Source organism: Ambystoma mexicanum, chromosome 7q (genome assembly GCF_040938575.1).
Source record: "Ambystoma mexicanum isolate Mex_15411 chromosome 7q, UKY_AmexF1_1, whole genome shotgun sequence".
In the NCBI taxonomy this organism is placed as follows: domain Eukaryota; kingdom Metazoa; phylum Chordata; class Amphibia; order Caudata; family Ambystomatidae; genus Ambystoma; species Ambystoma mexicanum.
In genome coordinates, this window is record NC_090941.1 from 1,001,481,884 (window position 1) to 1,001,499,763 (window position 17,880).

Here is a 17,880-nt window from a genome sequence, read left to right on the forward strand (position 1 = left end):
AACCCCTCATAGCTCAATGGGGAAGTGCCCCGCTGAAGTAATGTTTGGACGGAGTGTGTGCAGCAGACTGCCTCAGCACAAAGGGGTTGATGACCATCAGGAGGAAGTTCGAGAGATGAGAAATCGGGACCTCCAATCAAAGGAAAAGATGAAGGGCTACGCTGATCGAAGAATACAAGCAAGACCATCCACTCTGGAGATAGGGGACGTGGTCGTCGTGAGACAAACCAGGACCAGCAAAGGGGACACGTTTTTCCATATGGCTCACTCATCACTGCGGAAGGGAACCGGCGTCAGGTAACCAGAAACTCGTCACACTTTAAGAGCGTGTCTGGGACCTGTCAAGAGCCATGACAAGGAGCACGAGAAGATGAAAGAGAATATTCCTTAAGATGAGTCAGATCAAGGAAATGGAGAGGAATCGGATGCCCCGAGCAAGGAGGAAGGTGGACGATCCAAGGGAGATGATGGCTCCAGGGAACTCTTGCCCGCCAAGGGCTCGAGCCAAACCCTGCAGACTAATTAAAGAAATGGGGAGAAGTTGTGTGTGGATACTGTTGTTGCCATTTAAATGGGCGGGAGGTGTAGCGTCGGGAGATGTAGTCCGGGAGGACAGGGGTGGGACCAGGGTGTGGGCAAAGAAGTGACTTGAAAGGGAAGGGGAACAGCAGTCTGTATGCAAAGGGCGTTGAATAAAGACGTGTTGAGTTTTACTCGGTCTACGCCTTGGTTCCATGTAATAATGTCCCCTCAAAAATATCGCCACGCAAAAAAAGTGCCAAAAAATTACCGTTTTTGTGGGACATTATTACATGGACACCCGCAACCCTTTTTTATTTTCACAGGGAACGGGACACCCCTGCTGCCCCTATATATATGGCCACCTATATAATGTCACCACAACCTTTTCCCGGCAACATTATATACGGCGACCATATATATATATATATATAGGGATATTATTGCCGGATACCTACGCCTCTCCATTCCTGAGCAGCGAGGTGTGCGTGGCCGTAGACCACAGACCGGAGACCCCGGTCTAGATCTGAGGTACGGTTCTCACATTGTGTAATCAAGTTTAAGAATATGGTTGTGCCCATATCAGTGAGTGCTCTGTCATGCTGCAGCAGCACAAAGTGAAGAACTCTCTCACATTACGTGCAGAATGTCAACTATTTATCTCTTTATTGGCGGCCCATCACTGCGAAGACCCTGTGAAACCAGCTCTACTGTGACAAAACCACAGAGACCAAGAAGAATACAAACCCATGACTACATACTCAACCTGAGAAGATGGAGTAATGAGGCTCAAGTCTCGGTATCCAAAAACATAGCTCTCAACCATTTATGTTGCAAAGGCGGGTGAAAACACCCGATTTTATTTTTGGCGGGTGAGAGGCCCATTGAAACGAATGGGGGTGAAGGTGGCTTGGCGGGTGAGTCAGCTGTTTGCAAGGCGGGTGTCACCCGCCAAAAGCGTGTGAGTTGAGAGCTATGCCAAAAATCACCGCTGATGGATACAAATCTATCAGCAAGAAGAAGAACAAGCGTAAGACTGTGGGTTGGTGTTTTTAGTCTTTTCTCTGTGTCTATGGTTGTCTATCTGCTTGGCCCTCCTCTCTGTCGATCCTGGCTGTCATGCCGGGTCTAGAGAGGCCGGCGGTGCGGGTCCTTCGCCTGGGGCTGCGGAGTTATGAACAGGCCCTGGCAGCGCAGGCACACTGCGTGGAGAAGCATCGGGAGCCTGGGCCGCCAGCTGACACGCTGCTGCTCTGCCAGCACCCTCCCGTCTACACGGTGGGTCTCCGAAGGGCGCCCTACCCTGCTTCTGAGGAGGAACGGCTGCGTGCATTGGGCGCAGACTTCTACCGCACGGACCGCGGGGGTCTGCTCACCTTTCACGGGCCCGGGCAGCTGGTGTGTTACCCGGTGTTGGATTTGCGGCGCTTTCGCCGCGGGGGTGGATTACGCTGGTACGTGTCTCAGCTAGAAGGCACAGCCATCAGCCTGTGCCGCCGCCTGGGCATCGAGGCGCAGCGCTCCCCGCACACCGGGGTTTGGGTGCGCGATAACAAGATCTGCGCTATTGGTGAGTATTCCAGGGAGGGTAACAAGATAGTATGGACGAAAACCAGTGCCTGGCTCTTAGACGCATTAAAGTGGGCGGGTGCCCAGCGAGACAACCAATTCGGAAAGAGTGTACTTGTCATACAGCTGTCATTATAGCCCATTCCAAAATGGTGTCTAAGGATATGCCTGCAGCCATCTTGGAACGAGGTTGACTTATTAAAGTTTTTTTTTTTGCCAAGATAAATTGCTTTGAAGTTATTTGATATGGATGATGGGAGAATGCGAGGCCTTAAGACCAAAGTGCATGGGACCAGTGCTGGAAGTTTTTATTTTTACTGGGGGACCCAATCAGCGAGCTACTGGGGATCTTATAGAAGATGAATTATGTACCACTGGAAAATAACACAGGGGAGGTGGGGTTTGTCCTATAATGTTGCATAGCAAAGTATAAAAGGTGCACATTTTTAAGCATGACAATCTGACTAGAAATATTGTGATATAATTTTAAAACAAACTTTCCACAAACATATACAATAACAGATTAAAAAGAATAGAGCTTCGTGGTCTTGTGGTTAAGTAGCGCGCACTTGACCCTAATAACCACTTTCGGCTTGCAGCATCATTTAAAGTAGTCTGAATGCACTGAAATAAATGAAGGATGCAGATGAGCTTTCAGGAGACATTGTTTGTCAGATCCTGGATGCAGGAAAATTCTGCCCAACGTCATCAATGCCTAGGACCATATGGTTTGGCTCTAAATTTTGGAGTCAAGTACTAGGGGCTAGCTATGTAGTCTGCATTGGGATCGCGAACATGGTCTCCAAATACATTTGCTGAGTTATAGTTTTGATTATTCTTATCTGTGTTAACCTGCACGTTTGTGTTGGAGGTGTATTTTCGATTATGTCCTTGCATTGTGTGGGGCAACAAAGCATCTCAGAAGCCATGATGGTGAGGATTTATTTTCCTGGCTATGTCTTTGTCAGAAGGATAAGTGATGTGAGTCAAGGTCTGGGAGGGTGCGTAGAGGGATCGTGTCCGCTCGATCCATATGTCTGTTCCAAAGGGTATTCTCATGCTTCGTTGCTTGCGCATTTACAGAATTTTAAAACAAATTCCCTTTCACACTCTGCGCCATTGCTTACTTGGTGCATCGGACGCATGACGTCCAATCTCGATGGAGTTCCTTTCCTCACAAGAAGTATCCATTGCATTGCCCATGAAACACATCTCAGTATCTCTGTATATGACAGGAAGCTTCTTTACCAAAGTGGGTATTGTCTCCGGGTTGGTTGGGTGTTGTTTGTGATGATGCTGCCGCCAATGCAAACTGCCCTATATGAATCTGTGTGCCCTTTCAACTTGGCCATTGGCTTTATGCAGCTTTATGCCATTGTTTTCTAGATAGGAGTGATTTGCGTTTCAGTTGAGGTTAACCAGATGGTGACCATATGCTTGGGTAGTCCTTCCCTTCTGAATACTTCTGAAAGGGTTGAAAAGTTGGCTGAGGTAATGCTTTGTTGAAGATGAAATTCTGTCCACTAGTAGTCAACTTTACAAGGCCATACCTTTTTGTTCCTCTTCCATTATATCTGTAATAATGTGACTTCAGGGTCTCCTTGAGCTTCTTACATATACTTTATTACTGAGTTACCTTGATCTACATATAAGGATAACCACTGGATCCCATCACCCAGGCTCAACTGATACAGGTTAGAACCTTCATCCAGCATTCAAAACCAAACATTCCACATGACATTACAGGCTCTGACATACACAGACAAGTACTTCACAACACATCTCCTTCCTTTCCAATAACATACACACACCTGACACTCACCAGCAAGCACATCACAACAATATCCATACATGAAATCCAGCCACACCTTTTCCCAAGGGGCTTACGGGGTCTCAACTACTTGCTGCAGTGCTTGTCTTAGTTGAAGTCTTTTTGCTGTTTTTGCATTCCTAAGTGTCCAAATGTGGAGTCTACCTCAGTCAATTTGGGGCCAGTAGTAGATTTTAGTAATCCTTTTGGCAAGGACAAGATGGCCTTGCCATGCATTGGTGATGATTTATAGGGCATATTTGGATGGGGGGTATCTCGCCGCATCCGAAAAATAGGGCATTTTTAATAGGGCCATTTTGGGGGTTATTTGTTGATATTGCTGTGAGGGTTTGTTCACCCCGATAATTATGTGATTGTGTTTTGTTCCACCTTTTTGAGGGCCTCCTCTCTTTTCATTGACCCAGTCCTTTACGCAGAAAAATGTTTGGGCCCTTGCAACACACCTGTCAGTGTATGCTACCACACACTCATCCTGGAGAAAAGGTGTGGAGGATCCATCTATCGTGTAATGGTAGTTGTGGAATACAATAAGCTTCATTGTTCTTCCATCTGGGCACGTTCCGTATGACAGATGTGTACTATTGAAGCTTAGCTGATTGCTTAGCTAGTCTGGGTGTAGAGGACTTGGTTCCTTCCAGCCTTAGCATATGTATGAGCGGCTTACCGACCGTAAATTTATATTGCCCCATTTAGTAGATTCAGAGGTTTTCAGAGGCCCAAGTGCACACCAACTTCTCCTTCTCACTCACTAAATAGTAGTGTTCGGAGTCAGAGCAGAGATGTATCCAGGATTGTCTATTGAGTGGGGCCTGAAGATAATGTAATTGGGCCCACCGCAGTGACATTAACATCTGCAAGCACTCCTGAGTGGGCACTTATAGATTTTGGGTGGGCCTTGCCCGCTCAAGCCCTACCCTATCTATGCCTCTGAGTCAGAGCATGTTCTATGTGAAGGCCACCAAGTTTTCATGATTGCTCTTCTTTTGTGTCAATGTGGTTTGTAGTCCTTGCACAGAGACAGTGATGAATGTGGCGAAAATGAAGTCGAAGGGCTTCAACCATGGAAGGTGAATGGGCAGTCTTGGCAACAGGGTATCGAATAGTTAATGTAGAAGAGGAGGAGGTGGTGGTGGTGTTTTGCGGCATGTTCTCCCATTTATCTGTAAAGATGTGGTGCCCACAAAGTGTATAGGAAGTTTTGGCTGTCCTGGCTGGATTCAGGGTCTGGAAGATCATAGTAACAGAGGCTGAAATTTGCAGATCAAAAGCACTGAACGAGAAGTTCGGTTCCTTTGCACCAGAAGTCGTCCAAGCTGTCACTGGTAACCCACTGTGTTTAGCTGTGATTGTCATTTGTCTGATGGATTGTTGGCAGTCTGATGGTTCACATTTTTCCCGAATTTATTGAGAGAGCAAGTAATGCCACCCTATCTGTAGAACTGTGTGTGAATCCGGGACGGGGGGTGGAAATTTAGCCTTGGAAATGGGGTTCTGCCGTTTCTCTTTGAACTCTTCCAATCATATGTTGGCTAATTTAATCAGCAGATTGCTGTTAAGGCATAAGTTGTTCTTCTTGTACACCTTCCATCAAACTCTATTTGTTATCTAAGATGCATAGAAGAAACCTTTTTGTTTGCATAGGGCTCAAAATGTGCACTTGCCACTAGCCACTGGCTATTGATAATTGACTCTTTTATGATGTGAGTAAGAAATGGTGTGCTGTGTCTCTATGTGCAGAATCGAGGGGCAAGTGAATTCTTATGGCTGGGTAGTAGCTTGTAAATTGAAATGTTTACCCTATTTAGTTAAGTATTTTTAAGTGTGCCTCCCGGGAACCTATGGATGTATGGTGATCCTGCAAGTTTTGGCCCCAGCTGTCTGAAAATGAAATCTACCTGAAATATTGAATCCACGTGTGAGTGTTACAGAGGGGCAAGGGGAAAGGGCAGCTCTCAAGCCAGTCAGGCGCTCTCTGTGAAACATTTTGTGCACTCGCCTGTTTGGACTACATCGATTGGATGTTTCGATTCTGTTCCTTCCTTTATCGTTTGTTGCCATGGTCAAAAGGAAAGCAAACAAATCCCCAGTTTGTGGAATGGCTAAAACAAAATCGGCAACAATTGTTACTTTGGATTTATTCCTGAAAGCGGCTGTCAGTAAAATTTAGTCCAAAATTACAGCCACAGAACACCATATTAAAGCTACTACTGACCACACAATGGCTCAGTTGTATGCTATTAATCTAAATCCATCTCTGGCTAACATTTTGGTGGATAAAACAGATCCTGGTTCAGTGGATCTAACTGATATTGATCTTACGTACATCGGCATAAAGACACCTATTCCTATTCTCAGAAACCCCTAGTCCAATGAAATCGACTGTAACAAGTGATTTAAAAGATCCAAACAAAAACTCTGGAAACCAATTTAAGATCGAATAGTTGGTGGGAAGGAAATGAAAACCATAGCCACTACTGGTTCTACTGATCTTAATCAGCGACCGGATCTAAATGAAATCGTGACAGAGCTGGTTATTCTAAACCAAATTGTTAGCAACACATGGCTACGGTTTTACATGTGATTGAAGTGAATCCTGATTTTTACCGTTCTTCCCCCATCGGATAATTGTCTTTTACCAAGCTTTATCATAAGCTATGAGAGACTGTTTACCAGCTGATGTAATGCTGAAACCACTAGATCTGGTCGTCTCAGTTTTTATTTCAGAGCAATTAAAAAGAGTGGAGGAAAGGCTGATATGTTTGGAGAAAAATACTGTAACTATTGGGACGTGTTATGCAGAGCCTTATGAATTTGCTTAGAGGTACCCTGAAACTCATTGCAATCACCAGGGTGGTCACGGATAGGTAAGAGACAACCTACCTTTGCAAATCGCCTCTAGTTTAAGAGACAAAAGTAGAGACATTAACAGGTTGGTGTCTAAGGGTCTAGTGAGAATATGATTACAATTTAGCATTCAAATCAGTTTAAGACCCCCTAACCTATTGTAGAATCGAAACGCAGAAGTGATTTGATGTTCATTGCATTGTTATAATTACCTCCCTCTGTGCTTCCTTATGTAGTAGTTTTATCTCAAGTATCTCCATTTGTGTCCTGAATATAAAAATACAGTTGCCTTTAATGAACAAGTTTTCGCACTGGTGTAACATAGATCTAATTCGTCCTGCTGTTAAATTGCAAGATAATTCTTTTGTTATAGAAATCCACGTGGATCGGCCCCACATTGAAACCTTTTAATAGTGGTTGTATGTTGAGTCCTCTCTGTTCTCAAGGACTGAATTATTTATTGAACCTGATTTATCTAATCGAAATCGGCTGAAATATAAGATGCCAATGCTTCCATTGGTTGTGTCTTCTATCCTGAAACTTTCTAGACTGCAAGATCACCTGGTCCCTTTAAATGACCAGGACTCGCAACCTGTAGATCAAATTCCACTTCATAACTGTTTTGCCTCTTAGCAATCATTAGACTAAGTGGACTGACTACCTGTTCTCGGGCCCATCTCTCATTTAGATTTGCTTATGTTCGTTAACTAGTTTGTTGATCCCTCGCTTGCTTTTAACTACAAAGGAGGTGGATACGAGGAACGGCATATTATGTATTCCTAGCAACATTGCAGCTGTAGGAAAAAAAATCAGGAACTCAGAGGAAGGACCTAAGATTTTCTTTTTTTTATTACCGAGGGCATGTCCCTCCACTGTGGACTTCCCCATTGTATCCTTTGAGTGCAAGAGTAAGGTCTCTGGGTGCTTTTAACATCAGAGCACCCTTTTTTGCTACAAACATGGGGCAAAAATTCAAGTTGCAAGCTACTAATCAGCCACAAGAAGTCATCGCCACCTCAAATTTTATACAGCTACAACAGCAAAATTAAAATAGAAATCGGTCATAGGAGAGGTTTCTGAATTGTGATAATGCATGCCCTATTTATTTTCCAACAGCACTTTAATCTGCATCTTCAAAAAATCGTCTCCTGAATACTGTCCATGTTGTAGGTTTATTTAAATCTCAAATGTTTGCTTCATTTTACGGGACGAATAGAGAAAGTAAAGTTGCCAGAGCGTGGACCGTAAGCATACTGTTTGAACTGAATAAAAAAAAAAAACCTTTAACATCTCCCTTACGTGGGTGTTACCTTCCTTCTGTCCCTCAACTATTGTCCGGGGTGATCATACGGGTGCCGTCCAATTTCAGTACGGTCTCTAAACAGGATACAAAATTAGCACTCCCCACTAGCCATGGGCTAGTGATATTTTACTCTTGCTGAGTAAGAAATGGTGTGCTGTGTGTATGTATAGAATTAAGGTGTCGAGTGACTTTTTGATGGCTGGCTAGTAGCTTGTAATTTGAATTTCTGCTCTTGTCACAGGATATAACTGGACAAATTAAAGTTTCATAATATATGAATCCCTTCACATGATGCAGATCATACTTTCCCTTTTTGGTTTTGGAAGATGCGTCAACATAAAGCCAAAGCCATTACTACAATAAGGGAGAGAATGGAAGGGGGTTGTGAACCTGAATATATTATTGACATAGCAACTGGCAGTGCTTATGCCGTGATATGGCGTGAATCTGCTGAAATACGTTTTTTGTTTATGCCTTCTGTCATATCTACCAATGCCATATGTGTGGCAATCATGAGTGCTGTAGTATCTCCTATGTTTGTGACGTTCATGGCTGGAACCACACATTGATCCGAGTAAGCCTCTTCTATGCCTCAGACTCGGTCCATTAAGCTCCCTAAAGCTGTTGATTTCTCAACAATTGTGGACGTCCGCTGAGGAAAGTAGCCATTAGGGGGGGAACAGGCCATCAGGTGGCTTGGAACATGGGCTTACACTGGAGATTCAAGCCTGCATTCCTAGCCACTTGATTGGCTAGCTCCCCTCCTGCCGGGTGCTAACGACGGTTGAGGAGGGGAAAGGAGCAGTCGAGGAGCTCTGAACCCACTACCTTGCTACTTTAATTAAAAATAAATGGGTTTCCACTCGCCAGAACTGTGGTCTCCCTCACTTTGTATTACATTCCTTTCCCAGTAGCTACCACCTGAACCAGGAGATGCATCGAATTGGTGAGGGCACCCCTTGCCTCAAAGCTTGGATTAAGAATGTATCATCATCCTCCCAATATAGCACTGTAAATACTCGGTGTGAGATGTTAAATGGGTTTTCAGATCACACTGGAGTTATCCAATGCAGTGTTGATTAGCATGGAAGAAGTCAGGCTAGACACACACAAAGCTGGCAGATTGGTCCGAATTCTGTTCTGTCGAGACACATTTCACTTTTAAATTCAGTATTTTGCTCTCTTGTTCGCTCTTCCCTCTCTTACTAAGGACGTATTGGAATGTTTTGCTATTCTTTGCTTTGGTCTGGAATATCAAGATGCTGTGCACATTCTAGCTGGTTGCCCATTCCAGTCTATAATGCACAACAGCATTCAATGATCAACAGATGCCATGACATCTAGCACGTCATGTATAACTATGTACAATAATGGAAAGTACTAAACACAGGTAACACATTTTCCCCATTCCCTTTAGGCTGCATCCCAATCTAGGTCACGTGACCTAAGATCCACCTGCCTGTCAATCACTGCTAATCTGTTGGGGCTGCCTTGTTTTGCCGACCTTTTCCCTCCTTTAGCAGCCCTCCAGCCTCTTTTCCTTTGCAATTGGTGAGCATCTGCAAGTGGATCTAGGTCATGTGACCTAAAACCCACCCATCTTCTTAGCCCTGCCTCTTCCTTTCTCTTCTTAACTCTTAGATCAAGGGAGTCGCCCTCCCAGGCATCCGAAGTGAAGGGCAGATGAAGAAAAGGACAATTCCTGTTTCGACCAGGATGACCCAAGACCAACACCCCCCCTCTTAACATCCGGTAAGCTCTCTTGAGTAGGTGTTTCACCCCTCTCTCTCTCAACAGCCCATCCCTACCATTACCACTCATCGCCAACCACGCCGCTCACCTGCAACATCATGGACCTCTGCTTCGCAGCAAGCTGTCCCATGTCACCATACACCCCACCACCACTCCAGCATCCACCACTACATGAAAACTGATGCTCGACAAAGTCCACTCAGCAATCAACCATGCAGCGGACATCACAACCTCATCACCACACGTGACTTGGATGCCATCTACATTACTGAGACGTGGGTGACAGCCATCTCCACCCACATCCTAGATGTCCTCGCCCGCAATGGCTACAGAATTCTACAGCGAAGACCATTCAAACAAGATCGGCTGAGGCCTCACCATCATTCACAAGTCATAATGGCCATGCACCAAAATGGACATCGCCATTTTCTTTTTGGTTTAAAAACCTACCCTGCCACTTCCTGCTCTCCCCAATGTACACTGTCACTTTTCCCTCATCTACAGACCACCCAAGCCCAACTCCTCCTTCAGTGAAGACTTCACGGACTTGGTCACCACCATGTCTCTCACTCATTCCAACAACCTCTTACTAGTGACTTCAACATCCCTGGCAACCAAGTCAATGAAGGAAGATCACCACTGCCGACTCAACCCACTGACCCTCACACAGCACACGAAAGGCCCAACTCACAGGAATGTTAATATCCTTGTCATCACGGCCCTCTCTACCATCCATCACAGCTCTCTGATTCCGCTCTACTGACCTTCCCAGCGGAGGCTCTCTGGGAAAACCTCGCCAAACTCAACCTCACGTGGGCTGATCCTTCTGACGTACCAGGACTGCAACTCGCTTCTCCAAGAACTCAACACCACCCTCACAAAACATTATCAACCGTTGTGCCCTGGTGAAAGGTACACCCTCATGCCTAATCCTGCTGCACCCTGGCAGTGTTCGAAATTGGGGAGAGCTGGGAGCTATTGTGCTCCTGCTTATGGCCTAGAAGAGCCTGTTTTTTTTTTTTTTTTAATCACAACCGCTACCAGGAGGCACTTTTGGTTCCCCATGGCAACTGATGCCAAACAAACACTCCTGTATGAATTTAACTCTGTGCCTTAGCTAGCGTAAGTCAGCTATTAGTGGAGAGAAAGGGTCTGTAGGCTCTAGTTAGTTTCCCTATATAGGCGGTAGCTGAGGCGGTCGAGTTGACTTGTTTGGTGAGGTTAATATTGACATCAAGATAAAAGCCGAGTGTTTTCACATTTTTGGCGACAGGGATGGTGTTGCCATCGATGATGATATTGGAGTAGTCGGGGCTCAGTTTTTGGGTGAACCGACAAGGAGCAATTCAGTCTTCTCGTCATTCAGGCAGAGGCCGTGTGTGGCCATCCAGGCCTGAATGACGGAGATGATTTCATTGATCCTAGTGACATCAGCATTTTAATTGCCGGAGATGGTGAGGAGTATCTGGGTGTCATCCGTGTAGTTTGTGTAGGTGACACCCAGACGATCCAGTTTATCAAAGAGAGGTTTTGTAAAGATATTGTATAGGGTGGGGGAAACACATGAGCCTTGTGGGACGCCACAGGTGATGGGGTCTGCTGCTGCCACTGAGGAAAAGACCCTCATGGTTCTGTTGGCCAAGAAGGATTGTATCCATGTGACAGCAGAGGGGGAGAAATGGGCAGCAGAGGAGAGGTGGTTACAGAGTATTTTATGGTCGACTAGGTCGAAGGCTGCAGAGAGATCTAGGAGGAGTAGGATGGCAGCCTTACCTTTATCTTTAATGTCATCAATCTGACTCTTGAGATCAACAAGGGCAGTTTCTGTTCCATGTTGAGGACGAAAGCCAGATTGACGCAATCCAAGTAGTTGGTTGGACCCCAAGTAATTTTGAATTTGCAGATAAGCAACTCTGTCAAGGATTTTTAACAGGAAGGGAATGCTGGTGATAGGCCTGTAATTAGTAGGAATGGCTGGGTCCAGTGTCTGTTTTTTTTTTTAGGAGGGGGAGGACCCATTACTGTTTAAGATTGTTGGGTATTGAGTTAGTGGAGAATGATAGGTTTATTAGCTTGGAGATGAATGCAGAGAGGTCTCTTGCTGCATCTTTTATAATCTGTGCGGGGCAGCTGTCCCCTTTGCAGTTTGACGGTTTGAGAGAAGTTATGATTTTTTGCACTTCTAGTATGGTTACTTTTTTGAAGGTGAAGCCGTGGTTAGTGTTAGAGGTGGTAGGTAAGCTAGGGGTGGGGGGTTACTATTGGAGAGTTGTAGTCTTTTGTTTTCAATTTTCATTTGCAGGCCAGTGATTTTATTCGCAAGGGCATCTTGGATGCTCGTGCATCATAGTTGGTCTTTCACGGACATGTCCGTCGGTGGATTGGGGTTTTCTAGCTCCTTCAAGATGGTGAAGAGGGAGATGGGAGCATCAAGGTTTGGTAGTGAGGAGGCGGCAGCGGGGGGGGGAGGGAACAGGTAAATGGGGTACCATGGGTAGCTGGTAGGGTTACGGCAGGACCAGGTGCTCCATGTAAGCACTGCGTATGGTGTACATGCGTTTTCTTAAATGGGTTTTGTTGTTTTTATTCCGTGTTTTAGAACTCAAACCTTTCATCTGTGTAATTTTCACTTGGATCCCTTCTGAGTGGCACAAGCGAGGGCGACTGGAGGGCTTTGAGGAGTGCATTGCCCCCATCCAAAGGACAAATGCTTCAATGGTGGATCTAAAGCTGTCCGGAGGGAGAAAGGGCTTGACTCCGCGGGAGGGAGAACTGATACCAAGCTGAGTTTTCTTAGCTATGTGTTTCTCATGGTTGATGGCAAGGTCTGTATGTCTGGGTGTTTGGTGAGGAGTAGGAATTTCGCTCTTGGAGGGGGAATGTTATTTCTCGGGACCTAGACTCGAGGTTTTCACACGCTTGTATCTGTTTTATGTTTCTGGTCAGAGCAGTGACGGCCGCCTGCAACTTTATCCCCCATTGTACTTATTCATCCCTCCGCCTCCTTGATGTGCAGCGTCTTTCTCAAGCTGAGCACGTATGGATGCCACATTGGCATTGATACCGCCCAGTTTCACAATAACGGACGCAAAGCCCTGCTACACTGTCTCAAGCATGTCCTGCATATCAGTAAGCGCGTTAGTGGCTGAGCTCGGGAGGTGGGGGTGTTTTGGGCGGCCCTAGGCCTGCAAGTTATCCACGGCAGCATCAGACAGCCCTGAGGCAGACTTTGTGAATCGATCAATGCCGCCGCCTTTCTTGGCGCCAGCACCCTTAGCCATTCGTATATTGCTTACCGCAGTTCAGGGGCAGGTGGTTAAAATGCACCTGCCAATGTTTTTGCGTGAGGGACCCACTCCTAAGATTTCAGGTGGCACCCACTCCCTAATGCTCCTCTTCCATAATAGCTGAAACAATGGCTCCCTGTGCCGGTCAGACCCATGCAGTTACAGCAGCAGACCACACACTGGGCAGTTATCATATGTCTCCCCGCAGACTCTCTACCTCCAACCTAGCAGGTACAGTCACAAAGCGGCTCCCCGGCCTCTCACGCGCATATCTAGTACCTTCACTGTACATTGTCGATCGTTGGGCATCACTGGCACTAGGTTGGGACCTCTAACCTGAGTGTCTTTTGCCACTGCCCCCTATGCGACCAGCGTGCCGCTGCCGCAAGTCTCAGTGTGTACAATTATGCTGCATCATGTCCCTGGTACTCCTCGCCTCGAGCTTCAAGACCTGTAGTCACTTGCTGGACCAAGCGGCCTCCCCGACCTTATCCAAAGCAAGTCTTTCAGTGATGCTTTCCTGCCCACGTCGGCACTGGCCGGCGCACAGGACCCAATGGTCACAGTCTGCACTGCCACAAGCCCATCCTCTCTGCTGACGGGCAAACACAGGCCGATTGATCAGCTTGCTCTGCTTCTTGTCTCCCATACTGGGGAGCCCGCCATCCAGCTCACTATCCTCCACATGGCAAGCGACTCCGGGGCCGAGTGTCTGCTCTGCAAGCCGCAAGTGACCCATACCGATATCTCTGTCCAACCCCGCACACCAGAGACCGACTGTCGGATCAGATTATGCTTGGCACTCTCCTGCACCTGAATTTCACTAAATGGGGTTAGCGTCACGCTTGTGTTGGTTCAGATAAGACCACTGCTCTGCATGGAGCATATGAGACAGTGCCCCCCTCTAGACTCTTCTTGCAAAGCATTCTGATGTTTTCACATTGATCTGCCAAGTTCCTAATAAATTTGGAGTAATACTCCACCATTCCTTGAAACTGCATCACTGCATGTCTTTTGGTGGTTGCACTACCACTATCACTATGGCCCTTACTAGCTCTTCTTTCGGTTTCAGACCCTTCCAACTGAGCTTATGTCCCTGGTATTCTATGGGTGGAACACTGAAGCAATGTTTTTCCCTGCTCGGGGTAAGGCCAGCTTTGGCAAGAATTTCATGTGCTTCCTGAGCCTTCAATTCTGTTCCTAAATGCATGAGCCCGACACTAAAACATCATCTTGGAAGTAATACTGCTCCATCAACCCCTCCCAGTAGATTGTGCATGACTCTTTGGAAGAAGGACGCAGAGACTAATCCGAAAGGCATTCTCCTGAACCTTTACGATCCCTCTTCTGTAATGAATGTGGTGTAATCTCTGGAGTTGGGATGAAGGACAGCCTGGTGCTATGCTGATGATAAATGTAACACTGCCATACTGACTAGTTCTCCTATGTTTGGGAGCGGGAACTTGTCAAAATCCACACACCGATTTAGGCCCCTAAGGTCCTCGCACAACCTGACTTCTTGATTTCCGCAACCTCCCCTCTCAAGGCTATTGGTACCCTTTGAGTTTAATCGTATGGTGAAAGTTCTTCAAACAACCAAGAGAATGTTTTAAACACTTAAGTCATCTAACTCTTATGGTTTACCTTCCATGGTCTGCTCTACGATGGCTACATGTTTGGGTATGATATTATCAATGATGATGCCCATCTCACTTTGTGCATTCCACCCAAGTAAATGCTTTCTCTACTTGGATACGTAAACGTTGGTTTTTGATCTTCTTAACCTTACACCCTTAGACTGTGCAGGCCTCTTAATTCCACTCTCTTGCGTGATGGTTATGGCTCATTGTCATGCCATTCGTATGTTACACAATGTAGTTTGCACCTGATGCTCTTGCTTCCCAGGGCTATTTGCTTGTGAGACCTGTGGTGCGTTGGTGGTACAGTTCGGGCTCCCACGTTGTAATACAAGGAGTTATTTCCGTCCAGTCTTATGACGAGGCTTCTGCTGACAGCAACTTCTCAGCTTATGGTTCCTTTCCGCTTTTTGCCCGCTTTAAATGCGCGCTGTCCCACGGGGGATCTCAGCGTGTCCGATTCCTTCTGATCAGCCCGTTGTGCCACTTAGCATGGAGCGTTTGCACACTCGTTCCAAGTTTGGGCTTATTGCGCGAACCTGCCCGTTCCCAGCTGCGGCGGTCCTCCACGCTGGTCCTCGGTTTCTCTGTGCTTCTGAGCCCCCTGCTCCTCACCGCGGGGGAGAGAGTCCTCTGGTATTCCTCACGGCCGATTGCCTTGGCAGGGCGCCCGGTCTGTGCGTCGCTGGGGTCACCGCTTCCCCAGAACCCCGGTGCTGCCAGTTTCCGGATGCTCGCATCCACTGCAGGGCCGCACGTTCTTCATTTCACTTTGGGGCACCTTGATCAGCTGTACTCGGGCTGCCGCCGGGCTGCCAGACGATTGCAGTATGGGCAGTGGCACCCGCTCGCCCCTCGTTTCCCAATCAGCCGAGGAGCCCTTTGTTCTACCACGCCGACATTTTGCTGTTCATTGTGACGTGCCGGCTCTGGATACAAAGTCACGCAGCTCCTGTCGCTTTATTTCCTGCAGTCCACCGATCTGCTCACTCTATGCCTGGGCTGCTCACATGCTTGTCGATATGTTTTAAAGTTGAAATATGCCGCTGCAACTCGCTCCTTGCTCCGGATCAATTTGTCGGATCATGGAGCTCTCGGGTAGTGCAGCCTATTCCATGGCTGCTTGGCCACGCCCCCCCCCCCAGCTTTTATGTTAATGACAATAGTTTCAGCTTTAAAGGTAGCCCTTTCAGCGCCACCTAATAGCCAGACATAGTTGTTTTGAACAGGCAAAGAATTCCCAAAACTGATGCACCATGTTAAGCAGAACACACACAGCAGAACTCCACGCTTTTATCTGGAAACTGTACATGTTTGTATCTGTTGTTTGGTGTGTGTGTGTGTTTATATAGCGCTTATGACCTGTAGGCATCTAGTAAAGGGGAAGGCCAACAAGGGGACAAATGTGGGGACCATAAAAGCCAGTGCTCTGCTTTTCAAATATGGTTTGACAAGTTTTCCGAAGTCTCCTAAATTGTAAGTTAAGTTGATGTCTTCCTTCAGAAAGATGACTGTTCTGAGATTTGGCTCCTTGAACCTCAAGAGTTTTTCCATCAGCTGGTATGGTTTCAGTTGGGATCTTCAGAAATCCTACTTGAGCGCGCTGTTTCACACAGTATTTTACAAGCATCAAATGGGGATATGATTGTGCTCCAATTAGATTTGTTAAATAGCCTAGCAGAAAAATGTATTGTTTTAAAATATTTAATGTTTAGTTTTTAGAAATGTTCAGGGAATGCATTAGGAGCCCTTTAAGCAATCCAAACAGATGAGGGATCTGTGTAAACTTTAAGGAAGGCCATGTGAATATTAAAATGTATTAAACTTGTTTCAATGAGAAAATTGCACAAATCCAAGAAGTCCTCTCAGGCTCTATAACGAGGCGCCCTTTTGTTAGTTTACACCTCGCAATGGTGTTGAAGCTTATAGGCTTGTTGAGAATCACTGATCCTCTTGGGTGCGTGTATTGCACCAATTGGTGTTCAGCTATTTTGTAATGGGGTTAAATAATATTGTTTATGAACAATTTTTGCCCCAATAGTTGTAACAAATTGTTTATTAATATAAACACTGTAGCTGATTTGGTATTTTATTCTCTTTTCAGGTATTCACTGTGGGAGATACATAACATCACATGGACTGGCGCTCAACTGCAATACGGATCTCACATGGTTTGAACACATTGTTCCCTGTGGAATTATCGGGAAAGGTGTCACATCACTAAGCCGGGAACTTGACAGGGATATCACTGTAGAGGAGACCACCTTACCTTTCATGGAATCTTTTCAAGAGCACTTTAATTGCACTTTAACATTCGAGGATGAAAGCGGTCCATAAACATTTACTGCGTCTGACTCGAACACAACTAATAGTTTACTTAGATTTCGGAAAGGTCTCTTTTATAATTAAAAAAAAAATGTGAACTTTAAAAATACTGCAAATTGTCATCATTGACTCTGTTTATGACCTCATGTAATATTACAGTATTGATTATTACTGAATTTCTTAAAGTTGATTTGCATGGTATTTATTTTTGAATGCGTGGTGAAAACCTTTGTAAACATTACTCAAACCTGTATTGACCTATACACTATATTAGATTAATTGCATTTAAGTACGATTTTTGTTATTTTTTAAATCCAGTAGAGAATTAATGAATTTCTTAAATATTGTGACATTGGCCTACGTCAAATGGCAGTGTAATGCCACTAAGGTATACTAATAAAGTAATCAATTATGTGTTACTTACACTATTTAGCTAATTAGGGTTTGAGTTGTCAATATTGTCTATTTTCTCTGGTGTTGGATCTTTGATTCACATGCTTTAAATATTCCCTGTTGATAGGTTGGGAATCCTCGGTATACGTTATTGCAGTTAATAAAAAAGTGCAGTGCTACATGCAGCCAATCTTTGCTTCTAGCCACTTGCCCTGAAGCCATTGAATTCCTGGCCGTTGACTCCACCCACAGAGGCTATGTTCAGATACTTTACTGCAAATCGTGTGAAGAAAGATCGCTGTACACTGTCTTACTTCATATAAAAGTATCCATTTCGTCAGCTACTGCAACCTACTTTTCCTATTTTTTGTGGATGTAATAGGTGGCCCCTTTCAGGAGGGAGGACCTCTTGCCCTCAAT

At 45.6% G+C, this 17,880-nt stretch overlaps 1 protein-coding gene across 1 annotated transcript; it reads left to right on the forward strand.

Moving 5' to 3' along the window:
* Positions 1-1,578: 1,578 nt before the first annotated feature.
* LIPT2 (lipoyl(octanoyl) transferase 2) lies at positions 1,579-17,645 on the forward strand. Its single transcript, XM_069640166.1, has 2 exons — positions 1,579-2,089; positions 16,847-17,645. The coding sequence occupies exons 1-2, from the start codon at positions 1,639-1,641 to the stop codon at positions 17,077-17,079; spliced, it is 684 nt and encodes a 227-aa protein (XP_069496267.1). The 5' UTR covers positions 1,579-1,638; the 3' UTR covers positions 17,080-17,645.
* Positions 17,646-17,880: the final 235 nt, after the last annotated feature.